Source organism: Vombatus ursinus, unplaced genomic scaffold, assembly GCF_900497805.2.
Source record: "Vombatus ursinus unplaced genomic scaffold, bare-nosed wombat genome assembly UNPS02014821.1, whole genome shotgun sequence".
Classification (NCBI taxonomy): Eukaryota; Metazoa; Chordata; class Mammalia; order Diprotodontia; family Vombatidae; genus Vombatus; species Vombatus ursinus.
The window spans coordinates 9,964,833-9,987,281 of NW_020954599.1; the positions used below are offsets into that span (position 1 = coordinate 9,964,833).

The 22,449-nt window shown below is 37.1% G+C and overlaps 1 protein-coding gene and 1 long non-coding RNA gene across 2 annotated transcripts; both read right to left on the minus strand.

The window, feature by feature from the left end:
• Positions 1–17,508: 17,508 nt before the first annotated feature.
• Positions 17,509–19,192, minus strand: CXXC4 (CXXC finger protein 4). The gene is made up of 2 exons (XM_027837360.1): positions 18,860–19,192; positions 17,509–18,781 (listed from the first exon to the last, which is right to left on the minus strand). Exons 1-2 carry the CDS (start codon positions 19,176–19,178, stop codon positions 17,931–17,933), a joined length of 1,170 nt encoding a protein of 389 aa, XP_027693161.1. The 5' UTR covers positions 19,179–19,192; the 3' UTR covers positions 17,509–17,930.
• On the minus strand, positions 19,193–22,245 carry LOC114024348. The gene is made up of 3 exons (XR_003566895.1): positions 22,203–22,245; positions 22,003–22,078; positions 19,193–19,453 (listed from the first exon to the last, which is right to left on the minus strand). It is a non-coding gene; the product is annotated as an uncharacterized LOC114024348 (long non-coding RNA).
• Positions 22,246–22,449: the final 204 nt, after the last annotated feature.

The window sequence follows — 22,449 nt, forward strand, 5'->3', positions numbered from 1 at the left end:
GTTAGTCACTATCCTTTTGTCTGCAGAAAAAAATACACAGAAACTGTTATATCTCAAAAATTAGGAAAAAAAACTGAAGTCATTCATTGATACTGAAGGGAATGTACCATCCTTTCATACTATTTTAAGAAAAGACAACAAATATTTTCCAAAAGACTACTAAAGCATGCACCAAAAATATTCACCTACTAGAGGAAGATTCCTAAATGTTTCGTACGTATTCCAGCAACTTTGTAAAGTGCTGGTTGTGGTGCAAGTGTAAGGGTTCTGAACTCCATTCACATTGTTCACATGCAGCAAAGGCGGTTTCTAAACACCAAAGGTAAAGAAAAAAAAAAGGGTATTGAAGGAATCGACTTAATCCTCATTGTCAAAGTATTTAATTTAATGTACATAAAAAGGGGCCTAGAAGAAGAGGAGATTCTCTTGTTAAATAATTGTCAATTATTCCCTGAGTAGCATCATGGATTAAATTGAATTGGTTATATCACCAGAATTTGAAAACATTCTTTCTCATTCCCCATGCTCTGAAAATATTGAGTTTAATAAATCCTGCAGCATTTAACTTACAATTACCATGAGTTCCTATCTTGTATAAACATAATCCAAAATATAGAATTTTCATTTATACCTTAACATTCAAAACAGTATATCACTATAATCCTCTTTATAATCCTTACCCTGTTTTATGTGGGATGTGTGTATATGTGTGCATGTTTGTATATATGTGCACATGTGCACACCTGGTTAAGAGACAGTAGAGAAGAACAGATAAAGAAAGCGCCTACCTTGGGGTTGGGGTGATCTGAGTGAAAGTTCTGCCTCTAATAATACACACTAATTTATGGACAAGTCACTTCACTTCTCAATGTCTGGGAGTTCTCTAAATTACAAATGAGAGATAAGTGTGTCATCTGCATTGGTAAAGACAGTTTCCACACCAGGATTTCCCTATACCAATGAAATCACAAGTCTGAGCCAAAGAGAAATTTGTGCAAGCATATGCGTATATATGTTTGTATCTACAATACTATATATATATATATGTGTGTGCACATGCAATTATATGTAGTCTTTTACATGTAATGTTATGATATACATACTTATGTACATGTTTTATAGAAGAGAGTGAAGTAAAAGTAAATCTTCCTCCAAACCCAAACTGAAGAAAGTTGACCTTGTTCACTTATTCACCAGTCTCATGTAGGTTACAAGATGTTTTCTAATGGTAAATGAGGTCGAGAAGTATGTATATTTCATAAGGAAGAAGTCAAAGCAGTTAGCGTTCTGAAACAGTATCTTATAACTGTGAATACATAAATTAGCTGAAGTCTCATCCCAACAGAATGATTAATTATAATTTTAGTTTCTTATTAGATATATGCATTCTTTATTCAAAACAGCTTTTTAATAACTAGAATTCAGTTGGCTTTTATTTACTGTCTTGAAACATTAGGCTGAATTAACTCTGTCAGATTTAGTCATATCAGCTGGAAATGAAGGAACAGTGCCTGATTAAAAGGTCAATCAGACCTTTAAATACATAGAATATTAGTATTGAAGGGCAAAGATGCTATTTTAAAACTCTCTCCTTCTAAAAGGTACGGCCAACTCTTTTTTGAACTAACATTGTAAAAAATAAATCATCATTACTATATTATGTGGAGAATAAGCCACTGGATGCCTTCAAATTATTAACCCATGTTTTTGTGTGTCTTTCAGATAATTTTTAAATCCTGAAACACCCCTCAAAAATTTCATCCTGCCCATCAAATGTGCATTGACCTCTCCCATACTGAATACTGCATTCCTTCTCCTTCCTATATCTATTTTCATCTGCCTCTTTGCATGTTACCATGTTCAAAGAATGCAGGAAAAAAAAATACAGCTTTCCCCGTAAGCTGAAATTTCCCTGAAAGCCACACAAAATGGAAATGGAAAGGAAAGACAGACTATATATTAGTCAATTTTTTTATTAAACCCACTGTCCAATTTTCATCCAGCCTGGACTGATTTCTGTAAAGCCCTGGTATGTGAGCCAGTACATTTTTTATGACCAACATATAGTGTGTCCAATTGTATGGTTCAGATTAGGCTAGGCATAATTTATTGGAATAAATTCTCTAATTTTTCCATCACAACAGGTGACATTATCTTCATTACAGAAATGCCCTTTCAACCAGTTCAATGGCTGAGCACAACAGCAGAGGGGCTTAAGTGCATTGACCATCTATCTGCCTTCTGGTGATTTAAATCCAAGAGTCCCAGCTGGGGAATCGAACTCTTGATGAGATTACACTTAGTTTCCAGATCTCACTTATGCTTGCAGGAAATCATTATCCTGAGTGGCAGGGAAGCCAGATTCCCCTGGAAGTTAAAGGGCAAGGGGAGATAAAGAATAGAATTGGAGTTGACCAGCATTGTTTAAGACAGCCTTCAGTGCTGATACAAGTGCAAATACTGACGAACAGCACCTTTGTTCCCATGAGGCATGTTCAGAAATCTGCAGCCCCAGCTTCTCCTAACAGGTAACATTAAAAGGTATTCTAGAGATCTTAGCCCAACATAAACCTTGTATGAAATGACCTTCAGTCTTAAAAAGTGTTTTCTTTTTCTATGTTGACTAACTTTAACAGGGAAAGGCATTTCTTTCAAAAGGAAAGATAGAATGTTAAAACTATGTTAATTTCATATTTGTTTACCCTTCTTCTTCCTACACCCCCCACTATAGACATGGTTACCAGACCCTTACCAGAAAACTATCTTTTTCTCCCTATCTCCTTACTCGTCAAAGAACACTAGCTAAATTATTTAAAATTAAAATAAACTTTTAAAAAGCATCATTTTAGAAGCCAATGATTAAGCCTCAACTTCCTTTTTTTGTGCACCTGAAAAATGGTCCCACGAAACATAATTTGTGTTCTGTTACAGGTAGCCCTTGAAGCTAATGTATTGATTTAATTGGTTGTATATGTAGCTAAGTATCATTGTAAAACACCCTATCTCTTGGGGAGAGGGGGGAAGATCTAGTTAAAGTTAGTCTCCTAAAGGCTGCAAAATGTGGCAGATATAACTCCCTTTGTGTGAAGATGGAGATAGGACCATACGTAGATAAAGGAATGGTATTACAACACTGATCTTAAAATTTAGTCATTCCTTTCAAGCAAGAATCAATCAGTTCTCATACCACAATAAACTTCAGGAAAATATTGTTTCTAAGGATCCAAAGATTTGGAATTGAAAGGGCATATGATATAGTGGAAAGGACGTTGGATTTGGAGTCAAAAGGAATTGGGTTCAAATCCTGCTTCTATTACCTTGGGAAAGCATCAGTTTTCCCATCAGTAAAATAATGGTGTTGGACTAGCTGGCCTTTAAAGTCTTGTCTAGGTTTAAATCCATTATCTAACAGTAGACCTGGTCCTATGACCTAGTACATTCAACAAAAGGGACCCATGTCTTAGTCAAAGGAATTGACTTATCTGACTCTAGCTGTGTGACCTTGCCCAAGTTAGGCACTCAGAACCTTAGAATCATGTGCTCCTCTCAGATTTGTTATGAGTATAGTGCTTTGTGAAGCTAAAAGCATTACAGAAATATATTTTTATGTCCATCATTACTGTCAAAGGTCACACAGCCAGTTAGTAGTAAAGAATTATTTTGAAATGAACTAAAGTACCCCATTGGGCAATCATGATTTCACTAGAAAGTTATATGAGTAAATGATAGCTATAAGTAAAATAACCACAACCTATTGTCCTTTATCTTTGATAATATTATAATAGAAGGAATTTATATAGTGTTTTAAGGTTAGTAAAGCATTCTGTAACAAGATTATTTCATCTGATGCTCAATGAAATCCTCCAAGGCTTTCCCATTGTACAGGTGAGGGAATACTAGCTAAGAGAATTTGTGTCCTACCCATAGACACACAGCTAGGATCAGTGGCAAGATTTGAACCAAGATTTCTAGTAACTTTAGGTCTGGGCCTCTTCACAAAACATTAGGTTGTCTTGATTGTAGTCATTCATATAGTCCAAATGCTTTGTGCTTATTTACCTGTCTTCCTACAAAGGAAAATAGAGCTTTTGTATGCTCAGGTTTAATAGAGGAAGCTATAATCCAATCCTAAAGAATACTGAAATGTAATTATTAAATATCATGCAGAGTAATATCAGTTTACTTATAAGTATGGAAAATAATTAAATATCTACATTTTGTCTATAATCATGGAGGAATATATATACAATGTAGAAACTGAGGCACAAATCTACTACCAATATTGAATGCTGAAACACTTTGTATTATGAAGCCAAGTGAGTATTAGACAAAGCTAAAGAAAGCAAACAGGAAAATATGTAAAGTTTTCTCAAAATGTTCTGCTGTGCCCTAAATAACTGCAAAAACAATTAAAAGAAACAAACAGAATAGAATAGAATATAAACTCATTGAGGGCAAGTAATGTTTTCTTTCCCTTCTTTCTTTCTTTTTTGTATTCCTAGTGCTTTGCCCTTAGAAGGTGCTTTTGTTCATTTAATGGAGTCTGCTGATACCTGCAGTAAAATCATCATAAAATATAGAAACACATCTACATGAAGACGTAGAGAAAACTAGTGCTCAGAAGCATTGTATGCCTGTAATAAAAGTCAGCTATAAGTAACCCTGCAAAATAGGAAATAGTGGTGCCCAAACTAACAATATAATGGTATTTACTGTGTTAAGAGTTAGCAGCCCTTAACTTAACACATTCAATATGTGAATTAACAAAGATATAAGTAAATATGAAAGTACTCTGTTGTGACTTTCTAAGTTACAACTAAATCCCTTTTGGGTTTTTTTCTTGTAATATATCTATCTCTAATACATGTTCATATACATTAGATACATTTGTCTCATAGCATTTTTGGTTTACACAGACATCTTTGTTTTGGCCATTAAAATATTTAAATTGGATATAACTGTTACTATAGTTATAAAAGGAAATGAAAATCCCTTACCTGGAACAAAGTCTAAATTTTTGGAAATGAAAATGAAAGAAAAATAAATAAATCAAACATGTTTTACTTAATACTTGGTTATAAGTAATATGCCAAATTTCCTGTTTCTGGGTGACTCAAACTTTTAACCTGACTAATGAGAGAAAACCAGAAGTAAGAATTTTTAATTAATAGACAATCACTGGATGTTATTGCTGCTTCACCATACTCCCTAGGCACTGTCCCTATCACCTCCATCCTTACCTCTACTACTTTGTGAATCAGCAGTTGGGAGTGGGGATGGGGCAGGGAAGTGGGAAAACACATATGAACTCTCTGCAAAGGGTAGATGATTTTTATTCTTTTATTATGTGATAAAGGTGCTAAGCCAAAGAAAGCCATTATAATAGTGATGGAAACTGGGGCAGCAGATGATAAAGGGGGAGAGGATGAGGATGTGAAATCAACCACTTCATACCACACCTGTTCTTACTCTGGAAAAGAGGCTAAGCCATGAAAGTTCACTTTGAACAATGGAAATTACTTTTTTCTTGAGCTTTTTAACTATTTGATTGAGGTAGATTTTTTTTTTGTAAGGAGAAGGGGATGTTCAGTTATCTTTCATCGAATTTTGTCAAAACCATCCAGGAAAAAAACATATGAACTCTAAGTCCATCAAGCAAGTAAAAGCTGTTTTGTGGCATTATAAACATCCTAGGTAGTAATAAAAAAACTTCTTAAGCCTAGGTAAATAAATTACAATTTGCCAGCATTCACACACACACACACAGTATGTATAGTGGCAAGTTGTAATCTATGTATATATGTACATGTATGTGTATATACATATGTGTGTATGTGTATGATTTATATCCAAATTGGGAAAAAGGAATACTGACTTTTAAAAGGGAGAATGAATACCTCAAATTTTTTTTTAATAAGATTTCCTACAATTGTTTAACTACACCTAGTAGTGACAATATGTCACAATCATTTTTTAAAATTGAAATAAACTGTTCTTTCATAAGGAAACTGAGATAAAATAATAGCTAAAAGCCCAATATCACCCTGTCAAGGATGGTTGTAATATTTACATTTTTATATGCACATTTCCCCTATGTCTTTTGTTTGTCTGATCCAATAATTCTGTCTCTTCTCAAAGTCATTACAGTAATTCCTGATGAGTACAGCAATACTACTCGGTGAGGACAGAGCCAATCAGCTCCTGAAAAGCGACCAATTGACTATGTTTGTAGGGCATTCTTTTTCATTTGTGGTGGTGGGTTTGAAAACTGCTATTGAACTTTCCCCATTCTTTTTTTTTTTTAATGAAAAGAGGAACAAACATTCACATTTAATGAATGGTAAAGGCACTTACTGATAGAGGAAAAGGTTAACCTGACCAGTGGGTCAAAGATAGGGGAATCTGTGAATCAAATTCAGAGAAAAATAAAGTGATTGAACCTAAGTGAGGGGGTAAATCTATATTCTTTCACTGGAGAGCAAATACGCTGTAGTGGATAGAGACCTGGATCAAGCTCTGCCCCTGACTCATACGGGCTTTATGAATGTGAGCAAGTCATGTGCCCTCTCTTTGCCTTTTGGCAACTCTCTGAGGCTCAAAGTTGCAAAAAAAAAAAAAAAAAAAAAAAAAAAAAGAACCACCCTGAATTCCTAGAAGCAGTAATCTTACCAGGAGGTCTTGATTGAAATCATAGGTCCAATTCCTAACCCCAAGTACTACAAACAATAGCAAAAAACAAATTGGTGTGTCCTACTTGGTACAGTGAAGAGTCCTGGTCTAGGAAAGATTTAGGAGACCTGGGTTTGAATCCAGATCATGCTAATAATTAGCAGTCATTAAACCTCTTTGAGCCTCAGTTCATTCATCTGTAACAGAAAAATCAAAGCACCTCACAGGATTGTTGTGAGGAAAAGTACTTGGGAGCCTTAAAATACTATAAAAAGTTTCATTGTCATCATGTAGAATTTTGCAAACAGCCACCCAATGGAATTTAATTGTGAATGTTTCTTACAACTTTGGGACATTGCTAAGAAAGCCATAGCCTGAAGAAGCTGAAACTATTTATTTTCTATTTATCACCAAGGAGAATTAAAAAAGAATTCATTATGAGCAATTTATCTAATTGGACACCATTAAGAATATAAGATATCTATCTGAAAGCTATAGTTCTGAGTAGTCTATGCAGCTTTTAAAATATATTTTTTCCCAATTACTGCCCAATCCCTCATATCTGGTTTTCCATTTAAGTTCCTTGAAAGCAAGGGTTGTTTTTACCTTTCTTTGTATCCCTAAGGCTTAGCACAATGCCTGGCACATAATAGGTGCTTAATAAATGCTTGTTGATTTGATCATAATTGTCATATTATCTTAACTAATACTTAATTTAACATTTTAAAATTTCAAAACGCTTTACCGATGTAACCTATTTTAATAGTAATCCTATGAGTTAGGTATTTTTTTTTACAAATAAGGAAACTAAGGCTCATAGAGATTGAGTAACTTGTCCATGGCTAGTGCACTTCAACCACTGTATAATGCTGACTTTCAACTTGAAAGAGTTCTATTATTTTTCCAAACTATCTCTACTAACACAGGAGGGGGAAGAAAACAACCGAGTTTTGTGACAATTAGAGTTACTTAGGTCATTTCCCTCTATTAGGCTAATTATAAAATAATTCTTTCAAAAATTAAATAGGACATTTTTCTACATGAAGTTATTCTTATTTTTGTTAATCATTAAAGAAAAACATGTTACTATTACAATCTCTCTCCTGTTTTATATGATATCTTTGGTCAGTCCAAGTCTTCAAGGCCTTATCTATAGGAATGTTTTAAAAAACATCACCTACCTTTCCAAAATGTTCATATGTACTGGTACTGAGAAAACAAAATGAAATTCATGATTTTGTTATATCAAGAGCCATATACATATCATTGGAACTTTCTTTTTTCATAAAATCAGAGGAGGTGCCTTTGAAATCATCTAGTCCTATCCCCGATTAAAGTTTTAAAAACTAAGTCCCAAAGAGGGGAAAGGACTTAGCCAAGGTCATACAAGTAGTGAGTCACCATCAGGATTTCAATTTTAATTTTTTTTTTCCTCTGCAGCATGTAGGACACACTGGCTAATATTACAGTTTATCAGGGCAATATTTTGTTTGTTTTCCTGTATTTCTCTTGGCCAATTAAAAATGTTGCTAAGGTTTCTGAAATATTGGCAATTCGATCACCTCTACCAAGATACACATTATCATTACCTTGGAATGGAAATTCCTTCCCACACCATCTTTTCTACAGAACTTCATTTTAATCCTGAGAATCAACTTTCTTGAAAAAGCAGCATATTCATTTCTGTGCTAATTCTATCTATCCACACACGTACATACATATGTGCATTCATGTGTGTACACACCCACATATATATATACACATACACACACACATATGCATATATATTTACAAGATAAGTATATAGTTGATTTTTTTTTATCAAGGTTATCAGCAATGACCAAAGCTTCCTTGTCATTTCTAATTTGGACCAGATTCAAGATGGTGACCTTGAGACAACATGTGTTAACATATTTCTTTCTGTATTTTCTTAAAAACCATGACAACCCTAGCTTATTCTCTCTTTCTTCTATTTCTTATTTCTAATTCCATTAAAGCCAGTGCTGTCACTTGCTCCAGAGTGAATACCTCTACCTAATTCTACACTATTCTCTCTCTCTCTGTGTCTCTCTGTCTCTGTCTGACTCTGTCTCTCTGTCTGTCTCTCTGCCTCCCTCTCTATCTCTGTCTGTCACTGTCTGTCTGTCTGTCTCTCTCTCTCTCTCTTGCTCTCGATCTCTCCCTCCTTTCCTCCCTCTCTCTCCTTCTCTCTCTCCCTCTTTCCATATTTTCAATGGATTGTTACTTTTAAAACACTCCTATTCTTTATCCTTCCATATTAAAATATTACATAGATCAAAACAATCTTGTTTTCCTTCCCAGATACCAAAACAAGTCTATGTAGTGAATATAGCAAAGAATCAGAGGACTTTTTGAATGAATGTGAAAATTGCCCAAGTCTCCTATTGTTTGAGTGAATGAATTTTAGAATTTCCTTCTCCCTTTGGGATGGAGGGCTAGATATAGGCTGTAAAGATTGAAGTATCATGAAGGAGGAACTCGAGGTATATAAAACAGGAAGCATTGGTTCAATGATACTACAACCCCATCTCTAAAAGTGAGTCTAAAGTACCCACCTCACTGAATTTCATATAGACATAGTGCCTTCACCTTGAAATAAGAATATACCATTACCTTACTACCTTAACTTATTTTCATTTCCTCCCTTTCATATTTTTAAAGAACATTTCGGAATTCAAAAATTGAAGATATGGCCACCTCCTCTGATTTTTTTCTCTCCACCCACATAGAAGATAGCATTCTATCTCTTACTCTTACTTCTTCCATCTCCATCAAAGTCATCACTGACCTCATTTAACCCATAAACAAGAGCATTTCCCCAAGGGACTTCCCATTTCCCAGCCCAGTTATCCTTTTCTTTCCACCAACATCAGATTCACCACCACTAACAATCACAATTTTGTCACAGTGAAATTTATATCATCTTCAAATATTTTAAAATATTCATTTCAACTCTCCTTACCTCAGCATAGATTTCAAGACAGGAGATCTTGACATCAAACTAGCTTGTATCACATTGCAAAATAGTATGCTAACCTTCTTTTCCTTAGCACAGTACCTGGCACATAGTAACTACTTAAGAAATACCTGGAAATTCCACTATTTTCAGCCCTCCTGCAATATAGGTGCTTCTTTTTAAAAAGGTAACAAACACATAAACAATAAAAAATACACACATATGGATATATGTATGTGTGCATGTCTCCTTTTCTTTTCATATACTATTTGCTGTGAGGTTTTTGACACCATCAATCATTCATCTTTTCTGAGTCTTTGAGCAAGTCCTTCAGAACTGTTTTCTCCTAAGTCATCTCTCTTCTTTGTTTCTTTGCTTCTGGAGGGATTTTTCATGTCTACCTAGCTCTATATGAAACATAAGTTTTGATATAGATGACCCCCAAATCAGAACCTTTCACCAATCTTAGACTTACTGAAATCTAGTTACACTTTGGCATCTTTCTATCAAATGCTTCAGAAGCTTGGATAAATACTTATCACCACTATAACCATAACTACCATCATGAGAAGTGGAGAAAAAATTCAGACTCTCACTATAGTTAGGCTATGCACATGCATGCGTGGGGAGGGGTCAGGGGAAGGGAAAAGAAGAGGAAAAGGGAGAGGGAGAGGGAGAAGGAGTTTGCCAGCAGACTATGCTTCCCAATGCCCTGTCCTCAATTACTTTGTATTTACTTTGTATACAAAGTCTATTCACTTCTGTTTGCATGCTATCTCCTCCAATACAATGTAAGTTCCTTGAGAGAAAGTGATATTTTCATTTTTATCTTTATATCTGCAATACCTAGCAAAGTGCCTGGCACACAGTAGGCATTCAATTAATGCTTGCTGAATTCAATAGAATTTGTGTATATTTGCATGCATCTCCCTAATGCCTCACCCTAGCTTCCCAAACAAGATATACTGATTATAAACCTGTGTCACACTTTCCTTCTCCTTTATCCTATTTCAAAAAATTTCTGAAAATAAGTATAAATTCACTTCCTTCCTGGGCAGAGTTTCTTCTATTTCACCTGCATTCACGGTTTCCTAGTTTGAGCATTGCCATTGCCTCTTTCAAGGTTGCCTTAATCAGCATTTGAAATATTATTTGGCTCACTATAACCACAGTTAACTATGTATTTACTTCCCAGAATATTTCCTAGCACCTTTTGACAAATCCAAAACCGACTCAAAACTACTTTCTTATATCTCAAGAACTTTCCAAGGACTTTCTTCCTTACCTCTCCAACTTTATATCCTCCCTCCTTCTATCCTTCTGGTCTTTCAACTGGCCATGCTATTCTAATCACATTTTAGTTTTGTTTGTTTGTTTGTTTGTTTTTAGAAAAAGTAACACAATCTATCTCTCTAGAATACATTTGAGGCAGACTTTGTCTATCTAGCAGCACTTTCCTCTCATAACATCTAAACTACTTCTCCTCAAAAACTTTTCCTTAAAATCTTTTAATTCTCATTACACATAATATTAGCTATTTCTGCATACATAACAGAGATGGAGGATAACATTTTGCAGATTATACAATAAATAGCAAGAAAAAATGAATGCACTTCTTCAAGAATTTAAAAAACAGAAACAGAGATTATCTGGATTGATTGTCCCCATTAATTGAATTCAGATAATAGCTCCATGTCTTAACTATGACTTGCTAGTATTGTTGAAAACAAATCAGAATTTAACTCTTTCCAAGTGAATCCACATCACACCTTGACTAGTAAAATGAATACTAATAACACTATCTAGATAACTTAGGTTAAATAGCAAAAAGGACTCCATCAGCCTTAGTTACCTGAACATCATTAATTATCAGCATAGTTGCTTGCATTTTGATGGTATGGACCTAACAATGAATTCCAAAATATGTCATAAAATTATGAAGAAAACTGAGGTTTTGAGAAACTTTCAGTGTTTCATGATATAAGTATGAACGAGCCTTAATATAAGCAAAAGGAAAAAAAAGGCTTTAATTTTGATTTTTAAAAGAAATATTTGATGATCACACTGCTTTCTTTTGCATATTGCATAAAAAATAAGATTGGTTAAATATTGAAAAACAAACTCAGAAAACTGCAAAAATGCAGTAGGTTTAATGCCTACCTGGCTATAGATTTTTATAGTTTTAAAATAAATTAAGAGGAAGCCTAGGAGTTCCACAGAGGAGAAAATATTTCCCATAATGTTTGAGAATAGAAGTTAACAAGCCTGCTGGGATCTTTTTAGCCCCTGCAGAGCTAAGGCTTCAACATTATTAAATGGCTGTCGCATCTGAAGTATGGTGCACATAACTCAATAAACAACAGAAAACATATGATGCTGAAAGGGGGGAGGCTTTAGATTACCCTGCAGAATAATTCAATTTCAGGACAGGTGTTTGCATGTGATGGAACAAGATATGACTGAGGAATTTAAAAAAAAAAAAGACTGTCTGGAAAAAAAAAAAAGATGCTGCAGCCTGAGTTCACAGTATAATGTCAAATGAAACCATCTATTTCAAGGCAATATTTCTAGACTAAAAAAAATTAAATGTAGTGAAAGGGACAAAAGCATAGATAAATAGGATCCTCAAAACTGTTTATTTTTAGCAAAAAAATGTGGGGGTTTTCTGGGATAAAAATAATAGTGTCCAAATCTACTTTATTTATCTAGTTTAAAAGTCCAATCCTAAATCAAAGACTATCCTAATTCCAAACAAGTGAATAAATATTGTACTATTTTAGAAATTTAAAAGTCATGACTCATATGTTTGTATCACAAATTTAGATATACTTTTTTTAAAAAGTGTTTTTGTTTTCAACCAAGGAAAACTATGAAACATGGGTAACAGTGGAGTGGGAAAACTAAACTTAAAAGAATAGTATGAATTTTTCCAGTGGGTATCTTTATACTCATATCTCAATGTCTCCAAATCAGACTGATTATAAAGATCACAAATGCACAAATATTTATTTTCTCCAAGCAATTCAATAAATTAAGTTGAATTCCTACCCACTCAATAATACAAATTCTCACAGGCTTCCTCCAAAAGGGCAACATGTAGTCAATATGGTTAATACTTTTTTGGTGTATTTGAGTACTATACATTGCCAATCTGGATCATTTAAGGTGACCACTCAGAAGGCTCCATCACCACCCCACCCCACCCTCAAATTGGCTACATATCATTTAAAAAAGAAAGCTATTATATTCAGTATGTAACTAACCCTTCCTGCCCTCCCCCCCCAAAAAAAAACTATAGAAAAAACATTCTCAATATAATAAGAACTAGAATTTTTTTAAAAATCAGGGTAGAGTTTTCCTATGACTGAAACAGTTATCCTTTATACACACTTTTCTGTGGTTTTACAGTTAATTTAAATATTCAATGAAATATTTAAAGCAGATAATTTACAAACTAGTCACACTTTGCTAATCTCTGTGCCTGTCCATCACAATGTTCTTAATTATGTTTGTAATTCATTCATTCAGGAACATGAAAGACAAAAACTGGGAGGAGGGGGAGAAGAGTAGCAAAACTTCAATATTCTACTTACTGCTTCTTTAAAATAGTTGAAATGTAAACTGCTGCTATCCTACCATGAAGCCTCCTTTCTTAATCTAAAGCAACAAATAATTTTAATCTGATCAATTCCACGTGTTACTTTTGTTAAATTGCTTGATATGTTAGCATTATTTTTAGCATAATTTGCAAATGGTTGATTGTTTATATTTTACCATTCCTGACTGACTTTTTTTAAAGTTTCCCTAACATTTAAAATGGGATGAATTTGTGTATATTCCTAATTTAGGAAGTATTCAAAATACTTAGTTTCTTTTTTAAAAATCATGTAATATTTTACAAGCTATTCCAAAAATATTAATGAATTTTAAACCTTAATAGCTGCACTAAGATGTTTGAGACACCCTGTAACGGGTTTGAATCTTGTGGGAACCTGCCTATTGGTGGTTGCTTTTAGAATTAACTAAATATATTTTGTTCAAAATTTTTAAATTTTTTAATTAAACCTAAATATTTGATTGCAGTATGACACACCTCTCCTTTAACCTCCAATTTAGAAACACATTCTCAAATGAAGACTTTAGGACATGAAACACCAAAATACTGACCTGTATCATGGTTCAGATTAAAACGTGAAATATTTCTAGTTAATGTAAAAAAGCTTAAAAGTGAAAAAAAAACCCAAACATGTGAAAAGATTATTTAATTACAGAGATGTTACATTTCTGTGACCATATCTTGACAAGTTTGTGGTTTTCATCAATATAATCTATAACTTTGGCTTGAAACTACAAAGAGAGACTTGGCCCAGACCTAGGAGCCTAGTAGGTCTTTAACAAATTTTGTTGCCTATTTGCTGCTGTTTTTAGGACTTAATAAAATATTTACTGAACCCAGCAACAATCAAAGTAAACAAACAAAACCCTGCAAAAGTCAGAAATATGTTTATGACTATAATTGACAGGGCCTGAGTCCCTGAGATGCTGGTTCTTTCTTGAAAAGATAGCATAGTCTCCATATTTGATAGAGAGCTCAGAAAACTGAATAAGAATGTCCTTTTACCTGATTTTTTTCCATTTCTTTCCAACCAGTTCATTACAACTAGCCTTTCTATCCCCTTTCAATATTCTAGTTCTCCCTACAATTTAATGACATTGTGGTATGTAACTTTCAACAAGGAAAGCAAAGGGGAGGAAGGGGGCACAAAAACCTCTAGAGGAGCTACTTACTAATGTAGTTCCATAAATCAACTAATGAGAGAGAAACCAGATCTGTGTGGTCTCTAATGCTATCCCACAGAGATTAATCATGTCACCTGAACAATGTTTAGGGACTTAGGGGTTGGGGTTGCCCATGGGATAGCGTTATTCTTTGGGCCATATAAGTTGAGATCATGTCTAAATAGTAACATGAGTATTAGAAGTGTGATGGCTGAACATAAAAACTCTATCTTCATAAAGTAGTTTAAAAAAATTATGATAAACCAATTAAAATAAGTTCCTCTAGATAAATTAATAATAATTGTAAAGTACCCAGGATCTTAAAACTGATCAACTAGGTTACAAGTTTTAGAAAAATGTTACCTAATAGGAGGGGAATACAGAATTGTCCCTAATTACTTTGAATAAATAAAGTCTACATTTGGTAAACTAATCATTAGATAAATAAAAAAAAGTATGTATGCAAATATGCAGTGAATAGTTGCATAGGAAACTATTTTATTATTTTATATACATTATATATAGAAAATCATAATTAATTTTATTAAAAGAATTTATAGGATATTGGTATGCTTTTAAGGTGAACCTAATAAGGAAAATAATGGAAAAGATGAAAGCAATGTTAAAAGGAATACTGGAAGGGAAGCATTTCATTAAAAATGTAAGGGCAGGAATCTGAAAACATTAATGTGAATCGGTCTTAAGTTCCACTTACTAACCTTGGAATCTGATTATTTCTTTAATACACCAAGACAAGAATAAGTGAACAAGAAAAAAGTAATTGAAGGAATGAAGAGCTAGAGATTCATCTAATAAGATAGCCCAACCTGCTTGGCCTCTACCAAGTTTGATCTGCACTCTCAATTTGAAGCCAATCATTGCATCTGATGCTAAGCTTAGACCAGGAAGTCTCACAAAAAGTCCATGATGGAATTTGACATCTCTACTCTTAGTAAAATGTCTAACCAATCTATAAGGCACCACCTAAGAAGATGATGAATTATGGGGACCCTGAAACAAACTTGAAAGGCCACATAGTTCAGCAGGGTGACTTTGCATCCACCTGCCCCATTCTTGTTGCTTTGGTTTAGTCATGTAAACCCTATCACTCTGACATGTTTCCAGTTGGTTTCCTTACAACCATAACAGTGTTGCTACACATATGCTTTAGGCAATCATGTTGTCATTCCTTAGGGTTTTTTTTTCCCTTTTAAAAAACTGACTAAATAGTAACCAAGCCAATTTAGGAAACTCTTCCTCTCCTTCTACCAAATAACATTCTTTTAAAGATATGATCTGTGGTCCATAGGACATTCTCCAAAGAGACATGACTTGCAGTCAAGGGAACCTCTAGAAGCTAGAAAATCTATCTTCAAACCATGGTTAAGGAGAAGAGAAGGAAGCAAGTGGTTATAAAAATGCACATGGCTAACAAAACTATGGTTTTTACTGGTCACAATGATTAAATAATTTTAACATCAGGTATAACATGCCTCAACAATTTTGAATGCTAATGGAACATCTTAGTCAGACTCAAGAAAATTTTTAAAAAAATGTTCTTAGAAGTAGATATCTGTCCAGAAACAAGGTGATGATAAAGCCCTGGTAATATGTAAGTCAGGCTCCCCCAGAATACCATGCTTATGAAATAAACCAGAGAGCCATCACTGTCTCCCCATCTACTATGTACCCTGTCTTGCAACAGTGTGTTATAGCTTCTGTCTAACTCATTTTCCAGGCTGGCATCACCCAAAGACTGGAATGCTAGTGGCTAACACCACAGAAAGGGGGCAGAGGAGGGAGTCATGTGCCATGTGCTCATTATTAATTGTGATCAACAGGAAATTTCAGTGTTAGCAGTTTTAATTGCCTATAGTTCTTTGAAACTCTTAGTAAAAGTGAACTCATGATAATTGGCTAAAAACAAAAGTCAAGACAATGGACAAAATACTATTTTACCACCTGAGATCTAAAGGAAATGGAATCTAGTGAGCTAAAAATGAAAACTTCCTGGGACATACACTCTCATGGGGGAGGGGAAATTGTTTGATGCATCTGATCATAAGTTATAATGTCAATAAAACATGGAATTTTAGAAAACAAATGTTCTTCAGTTCAAGATTCCAAACTAATTTTTTTTTCATTTGTTTATCTTACTGCTGGTATTTCACAAACTACAAAGATGTTTTTCTTTTTTTGTTTTATTTTTTTAATCCCACCTACAACACTTCCTGGAGAAAACTCCTCCAAAGCAGTGATCATTTAAAAAGGAATATAATAATTGATCACTGATGACAATTGGCAATTGCACATCTCTCACCTACTTTAGGGTTCAGTCAATGACAAAGCAAGCACCTCCAGCTTTATAAGCATTGTGTAGATGCATATCTAACCAGAAGCACTGTAATTTCAATAACATGATTAAATGATTACTTGCTTGTCTTCCTTTGCTAAAAATACCACCATTTTACTTATGGTTTTGTGCCCCCCCCCCAGTTTGTTTTGTTCAGTATGTCACCTGAAATTCTTCCAAACATCTCTTCTTTTATGTTTAACAAATTTGAAAATCTCACTTTACAGCTCTGTGATATTCCATACATCATCCATTTGGAGCACATATAGGTAGAAGACATTGTATTACAGATCAAATATGTATTAATCAAACCTGTGCCTAGCTATTTAGTAGAATTTTAATGCACCGTAAGCAGTGGCACAGAAGCAGTGCCCAAAGGAAACATTTTTCTTAGTATATTTTACCAACCATTCATTTCGGAAACTATACCCAGGCATTCTTTCTGAACAAAATTACCTCCAGCTACCCTAAAATTAACTCATGTATTACTTTACTCTGAGCTTCTTCCCATTAAAAATGCAGGTGTTCAGCTATCTCTGTATTTTTGTCTGTTTCTTAAGAAAACACCAGCTATATGTGTATATTTGAAAATAGCATATAAATCAGAGGAATATTTAGGACATGCTAGGGAAAATAAGTATAAATGGTTGTGTGTATATTTGTATATATGTATACATAAATGTGTATATATATATATATATATATATATATACACACACTTCAGGGAGAATCTTCATGTGCATCCAGGTATTTCTGGTTCAAACATTCATTTCTTGTTACGTTATTTTTCACATCAACACATACCTATGTGCATGAAAATGCTTGTGTTACCATACAGAAATGGTGAAAATAGGTCACCAATGTGTCATTCTGAGCCTACATATAAATGTATAGGATATGATGAGTTCAACCATGTGCAGAGATTTGGGGTTGGGAAGAAAGACCAACACGATGGGGGGAGGGGCTTTAAACCACCAGGGTAAAATTGTGACCGTAATGAATGTGAAACTTCTGACTTTTAGACCAATTACATTTCCCCCCCAGAGACAAAAAAGAAGGGGGGGCCTCCCCCTGTAGAGGGTGGTTCCATCCGAGATGCAAGTCGGGGTAAAGGGGGGGAGACTGTGCCCTCCTCCATTCACCTATAGTATTTTACAACCTGAATGAAGCTTCAGAAAAGGGATAATGCATCTTGAAGTTAGACAAGAAGCCCTGAAGGGGTGAGGGGAGGGGGGTGAGAAGGGACGGGGGGAGGCTGGGAAACAAGAAATCATCTCCTCTGACCTCTAGTGAAGTGCCAGGTTTTTTCTTTAGCTCTTCACATTTCCTAAATTTGCAGATCTGGTGTCCCGTTTTGCGATTCCTGCAACTGCTGCAGACTCCACAGTTGATGAGCCTCTTGCAGGGCACGCAGACCCCACACCTTTTCCTCTTCTTCTTGGCCGGGTTGGTTCCGCCAGCTCCTCCAGAGGAGGAGGAGGAGGAGGAGGAGTGATTCTGCGGGCAGTCTGCCAGATTGGCAATTTGAAACGCACTGTCTGTGACGGCTGCTGAGGCTGCTGCGGGGGAGTGAAGGGCTGTCATGACGATGACCCCTGGAGGTAATGAGATGCCCCCTAAAGCCGGGATAGCGGAAAAAGTCCCCACGCGTTCAGGGAGATTCATTATCTCTGCTTCAGCAGCGCCGCATTTGAGCTTGTTCATGCATTCCCCCGCCAAAGGTCTGCAGTGTTCGGGGGATAAGGTGGAGAGGAAATTAGTATTTGCCATTTGCAACGACGGCTCTGGCGGGCAGCCAGCTTTGCCCAGCCTCTGGGAGTCGTTTCGATGGTGCATGCTGGTCCTGCTGCTGCCGCCGCTGCCCGGGTGGATGGAGGAGGAGGAGGAGGAGGAGGAGGCGGAGGAGGAGGAGGATTTCCTGCCGCCCCCCCCTCCGCCGCCGCCGCCGCCGCCCCCTCCTCCTCCTCCTCCTCCGCCCCCTCCTCCTCCTCCTCCTCCTCCGCCTCCTCCTCCTCCTCCTGCTCCTGCTCCTCCGCCGCCCCCGGCTGCGCCCCCGGCTGCGCCCCCGCCGCCGCCGCCGCTGCCCCAGAGCATGGCGGTGGCGGCGGCGGCGGTGGCCGCGTTGTCGCAGTTCCAGGGGGACATGCCGATGCGGGCGGCGGCGGCGGCGGCGGCGGCGCTGCTGGGGAAGATCGGCGTGGTGATGCGCGCGATCTTGGCCGCCTGCGGGAAGGCGCCCCCGTTGGTCTTGTAGAAGGAGGTGGCAAAGGAGCGGTAGCGCTCCATCTCTGAGTTGTAATCCACAAGGCTGTTGAGGGCGCCCTCGGGCAGGTGGCTCTCCTTGGGCAAGCCCGGGGCCTCCGGGCTCGGCCCCGGCTCCACGCAGACATTGGTGTTCATGGTGCAGGGGGGAAAGAAGGGGTGCAGGGTGGAAGAGGGGGGCGCCTGGTCCGACACCTGGGCGGGAAAGGGGGGGAGGTGGGGAGGAGGGAAGGGGGTGATGGTTGGTGTTGGGGTGGGGGCCTGGTTAGGAGGGAAAGATGGGTCGAGGTTGGAGGGGTGAGGGGGGGAAGACAGATCGTGAACGGTTGCTTTATTCCTCTCTGGGGCACATATCCACAGACGGCGAATTTCCAGGCAGCGTCTTCCTTTGCATTATCCTCCAACTGTTACAACTAAAATAAAGAAAGTCATTCCAACGAGATGCACGAGGAAAAGATTAAAAATAAATAAACCACCACATACATAGACGCGCTCATACATTCACCTGCCAAGTCGTTCGCATGACAATCATAAAGACATGGACATCCCCCCCCCACCCCGCGACATACACACACCTCCACACCTCCCATTCTCTCCCCCACTCGCCCTCCCTCCCAGGTCACCTCACCCCACCCCAGCCCACCCCACCCCAACCTTAGCCACCACCACACCGAAGCTCCACCCCCCCCCATCCTTGTAACACTCCCGAGTAAATGAATTAATAGTCAGGGATGCCTAGGGATAGAAAAAGGAGGAAGGAGGTTACAAATGCCAAGGGAAGAGGACACTCCGAGTACTAAAGACATGCAAATGAGGGGCGGAAAGGGTGATACTACCTATAAGCAGAGGGCATTTAAACATTATGAAATGTGTGAACAAGTGTTGCATGGGCATGCAAATGCTATAAAACTAGAAAAAAACATCCATGGCCTTAAGAAGAAAACAACAGGAAATTAACAAATGAGGTACGGAGAAAGTCTACAATGCTCTAGCGTATAAACTGTAAGCAAACACAATACAACTGAGAGCTAAGCTACAATCTGAACTAAAGAGGCCAGAAAAAAGGGAACTACCAGCTGCCACAGTGTCCTTCTGTGTCTGACGGTCATTAGTTTGAATCCCAGCACAGCTGGCTCTGTTAGGGTCTTAATTCAATGGACCAAGGACAGGTCTCAATTGGACAAGCCATTTGGTGGTGAGGTTGGGTGGAGGGGGGGTTAAGAGGGGTGGTGGTCTACTTCTTTAAAAGAAAAAAAAAAAGAAAGAAAAGGAGACCAGATTAAAAATAATAATAGTAAACCATGCAATTTCATAGGTTTTGATCCAAGAGCCTGCAGCTGCTGTAAGGACTTATATTCCTAGTCATTCCCAATAGGGATTTCTGTCCCTTTCCAAAGACAAGGGGACTGCATGGGACTTTATTTTTTTTTCCCTAATGCAACTCCTGTAGACATTGAAGGACTTTATATACAGATTAAAAGGGGAGGGGAATATTTCAGGTACTGATTACCTGAAGATCAAACCATTAAAAATAATTTTCTATTTTTTTTTCTTTTTTTAAAGGAAAGTTAATGTTAACTGAGTGTTTTTGTCTCTACTTGATGCCCTTATAGGCCATTATTATGCTTTGAGAAGGGGTATTTTAGTTGTTTACTACAGAGGGAAAGAGGTACTTCACAGGGTTTTAAGAAGTAAAACAAAAACACAAAGTACATATTAAACAAAAATATAGTCCTTTGTTTCCAGATTTTTCCAGATTCTTTACCAGAAAATCTGTTTATAGCATCTCCTGAAGCCTAGACATTGGCCAGAAGTGTTTAGTTCTGGTATTAGTAAATGGGGCAGAGTACAGTGTCAGCTTTGAATATTCACAGTTCAAAACGGTTATCAATTATTGTAATTATGTTTATAATTAGATTAATGAACCATTTATGTCTAACCTACCAGTGAAAAAACTTCAAGTTCTACAGATGATGTATACTAAAAAGCAAGGTTTGTGTAAACAAATCCCCATTAGGGTAGAGTAAATCAAGATAAGGCATCTCACCCAGGGCTGGATTAGGAAGTAGCGTGCATCTTTCAATCACTTAGAGTCCCTAAACATCCAGGAACCACCTCTGTATTTTAGCATCAGGGAAAACTGCTCTCTTTAGAGGTCTGCTGTCAATACAAAGGGTGCCCCCCAAAAGCTCCAGGCTAAACGTTCTGGGGAGGAGGGGAAGGAAGGAACATACCAAGAATATGCATAGAGATTCCCTTTCTGCAAATAAAATTGTAACTCTATGTCCATAATAACGGCTATCCAACAAAACTAGTTATACCAACCATGCACTGGAAAGCTACATATTGGGGAAAGGGGAAGAAGAATGTGTCAATATTTCAGTCCTTTAATCTTGATCCAATAAGGAAATCATTTTATGTCCTATTTCCAAGGAAAAAAAGTGGTGTTTCCAAACACAAGCTTTCCTCATCTGCCCCTTCAGACCTCCCCCCTCCCAACTCTTTCTCTCTTAAGGTCTAATGCCATCAGAAATTGTAGAAAATGATGGTGCCTACCATCCAGGTCATTATTGTTTAATCAATGCATCTCTAGAGCATGGGGAAAAAAAAAGGTGTCTAAGCTACAGCTATTGTTTTCTTTTCTTTTAAAAAACAAAACACATAAATAACTACTGCCTAACATAAAGCCCAAATTAGACATCCACACTTCATGATCCTGTTTTAGTTTTAAACAATGTAACTGTACATGCTCAATATTGCATGTCTGGTCTACCAGAGACATAGAGATCAAAGGTCATATTTAACATTCAGGAGGAGGGGCGGGTGCAGATTAATTAATAAATTAATACAGCGGCGCTTTTTATTGCTGGAGTCCAGCATTATTAATCCACTTTTACAATCCCAGCGGACAGCAAACATTTAAAAAAAAAAAGCCAGAGAAAAAGAAAGAACAATCACTTACCAGTCTCTTTTTATTTGGGGAGCCTTAGGATTTGCAGACGCTGCCAGTCTGCCTTTAATTAGTTGCACATCACCCCCTAACACAAAGAAACACAAATCCAGATGTGTCTTGGCAGCTCCCAATTACAACTTTAATACTTGTAAACAAACTGTTAGGGGGAAAAAATAAATAAATATGCGGATCCGCCAAAAAAAAAATACCTGTAAATGGCTTTTTTTTTTTCTTGTTGCAGAGAGAAGGAGGAGGAGATGGTGTTAGTGGCGGGGGGGGAAGGGGGGGGGGGGGGGGGAGAGGAAAGAGAGCAGAGTGTGAGTGTATGTGTGAGAGCGCGGGGCTCTTCTCGGTGCTCTCTCCTCTCCCTGCGCGTTGCTCTCGGTCCGTCTCTAGTCGCTGTGTGCGAGGGAGGGAGGGAACCGGGGAGTCTCTCTCTCTCTCTCTCTCTCTCTC

Coding starts and splice junctions, on each gene's coding strand:
- CXXC4 (XM_027837360.1), bottom strand. CDS start 19,178: ATGAACACCAATGTCTGCGTGGAGCCGGGGCCGAGCCCGGAGGCCCCG. Junction 18,782..18,859: donor CACCGCCATGCTCTGGGGCA/GCGGCGGCGGCG, acceptor GAGGAGGAGGAG/GCGGAGGAGGAGGAGGAGGA.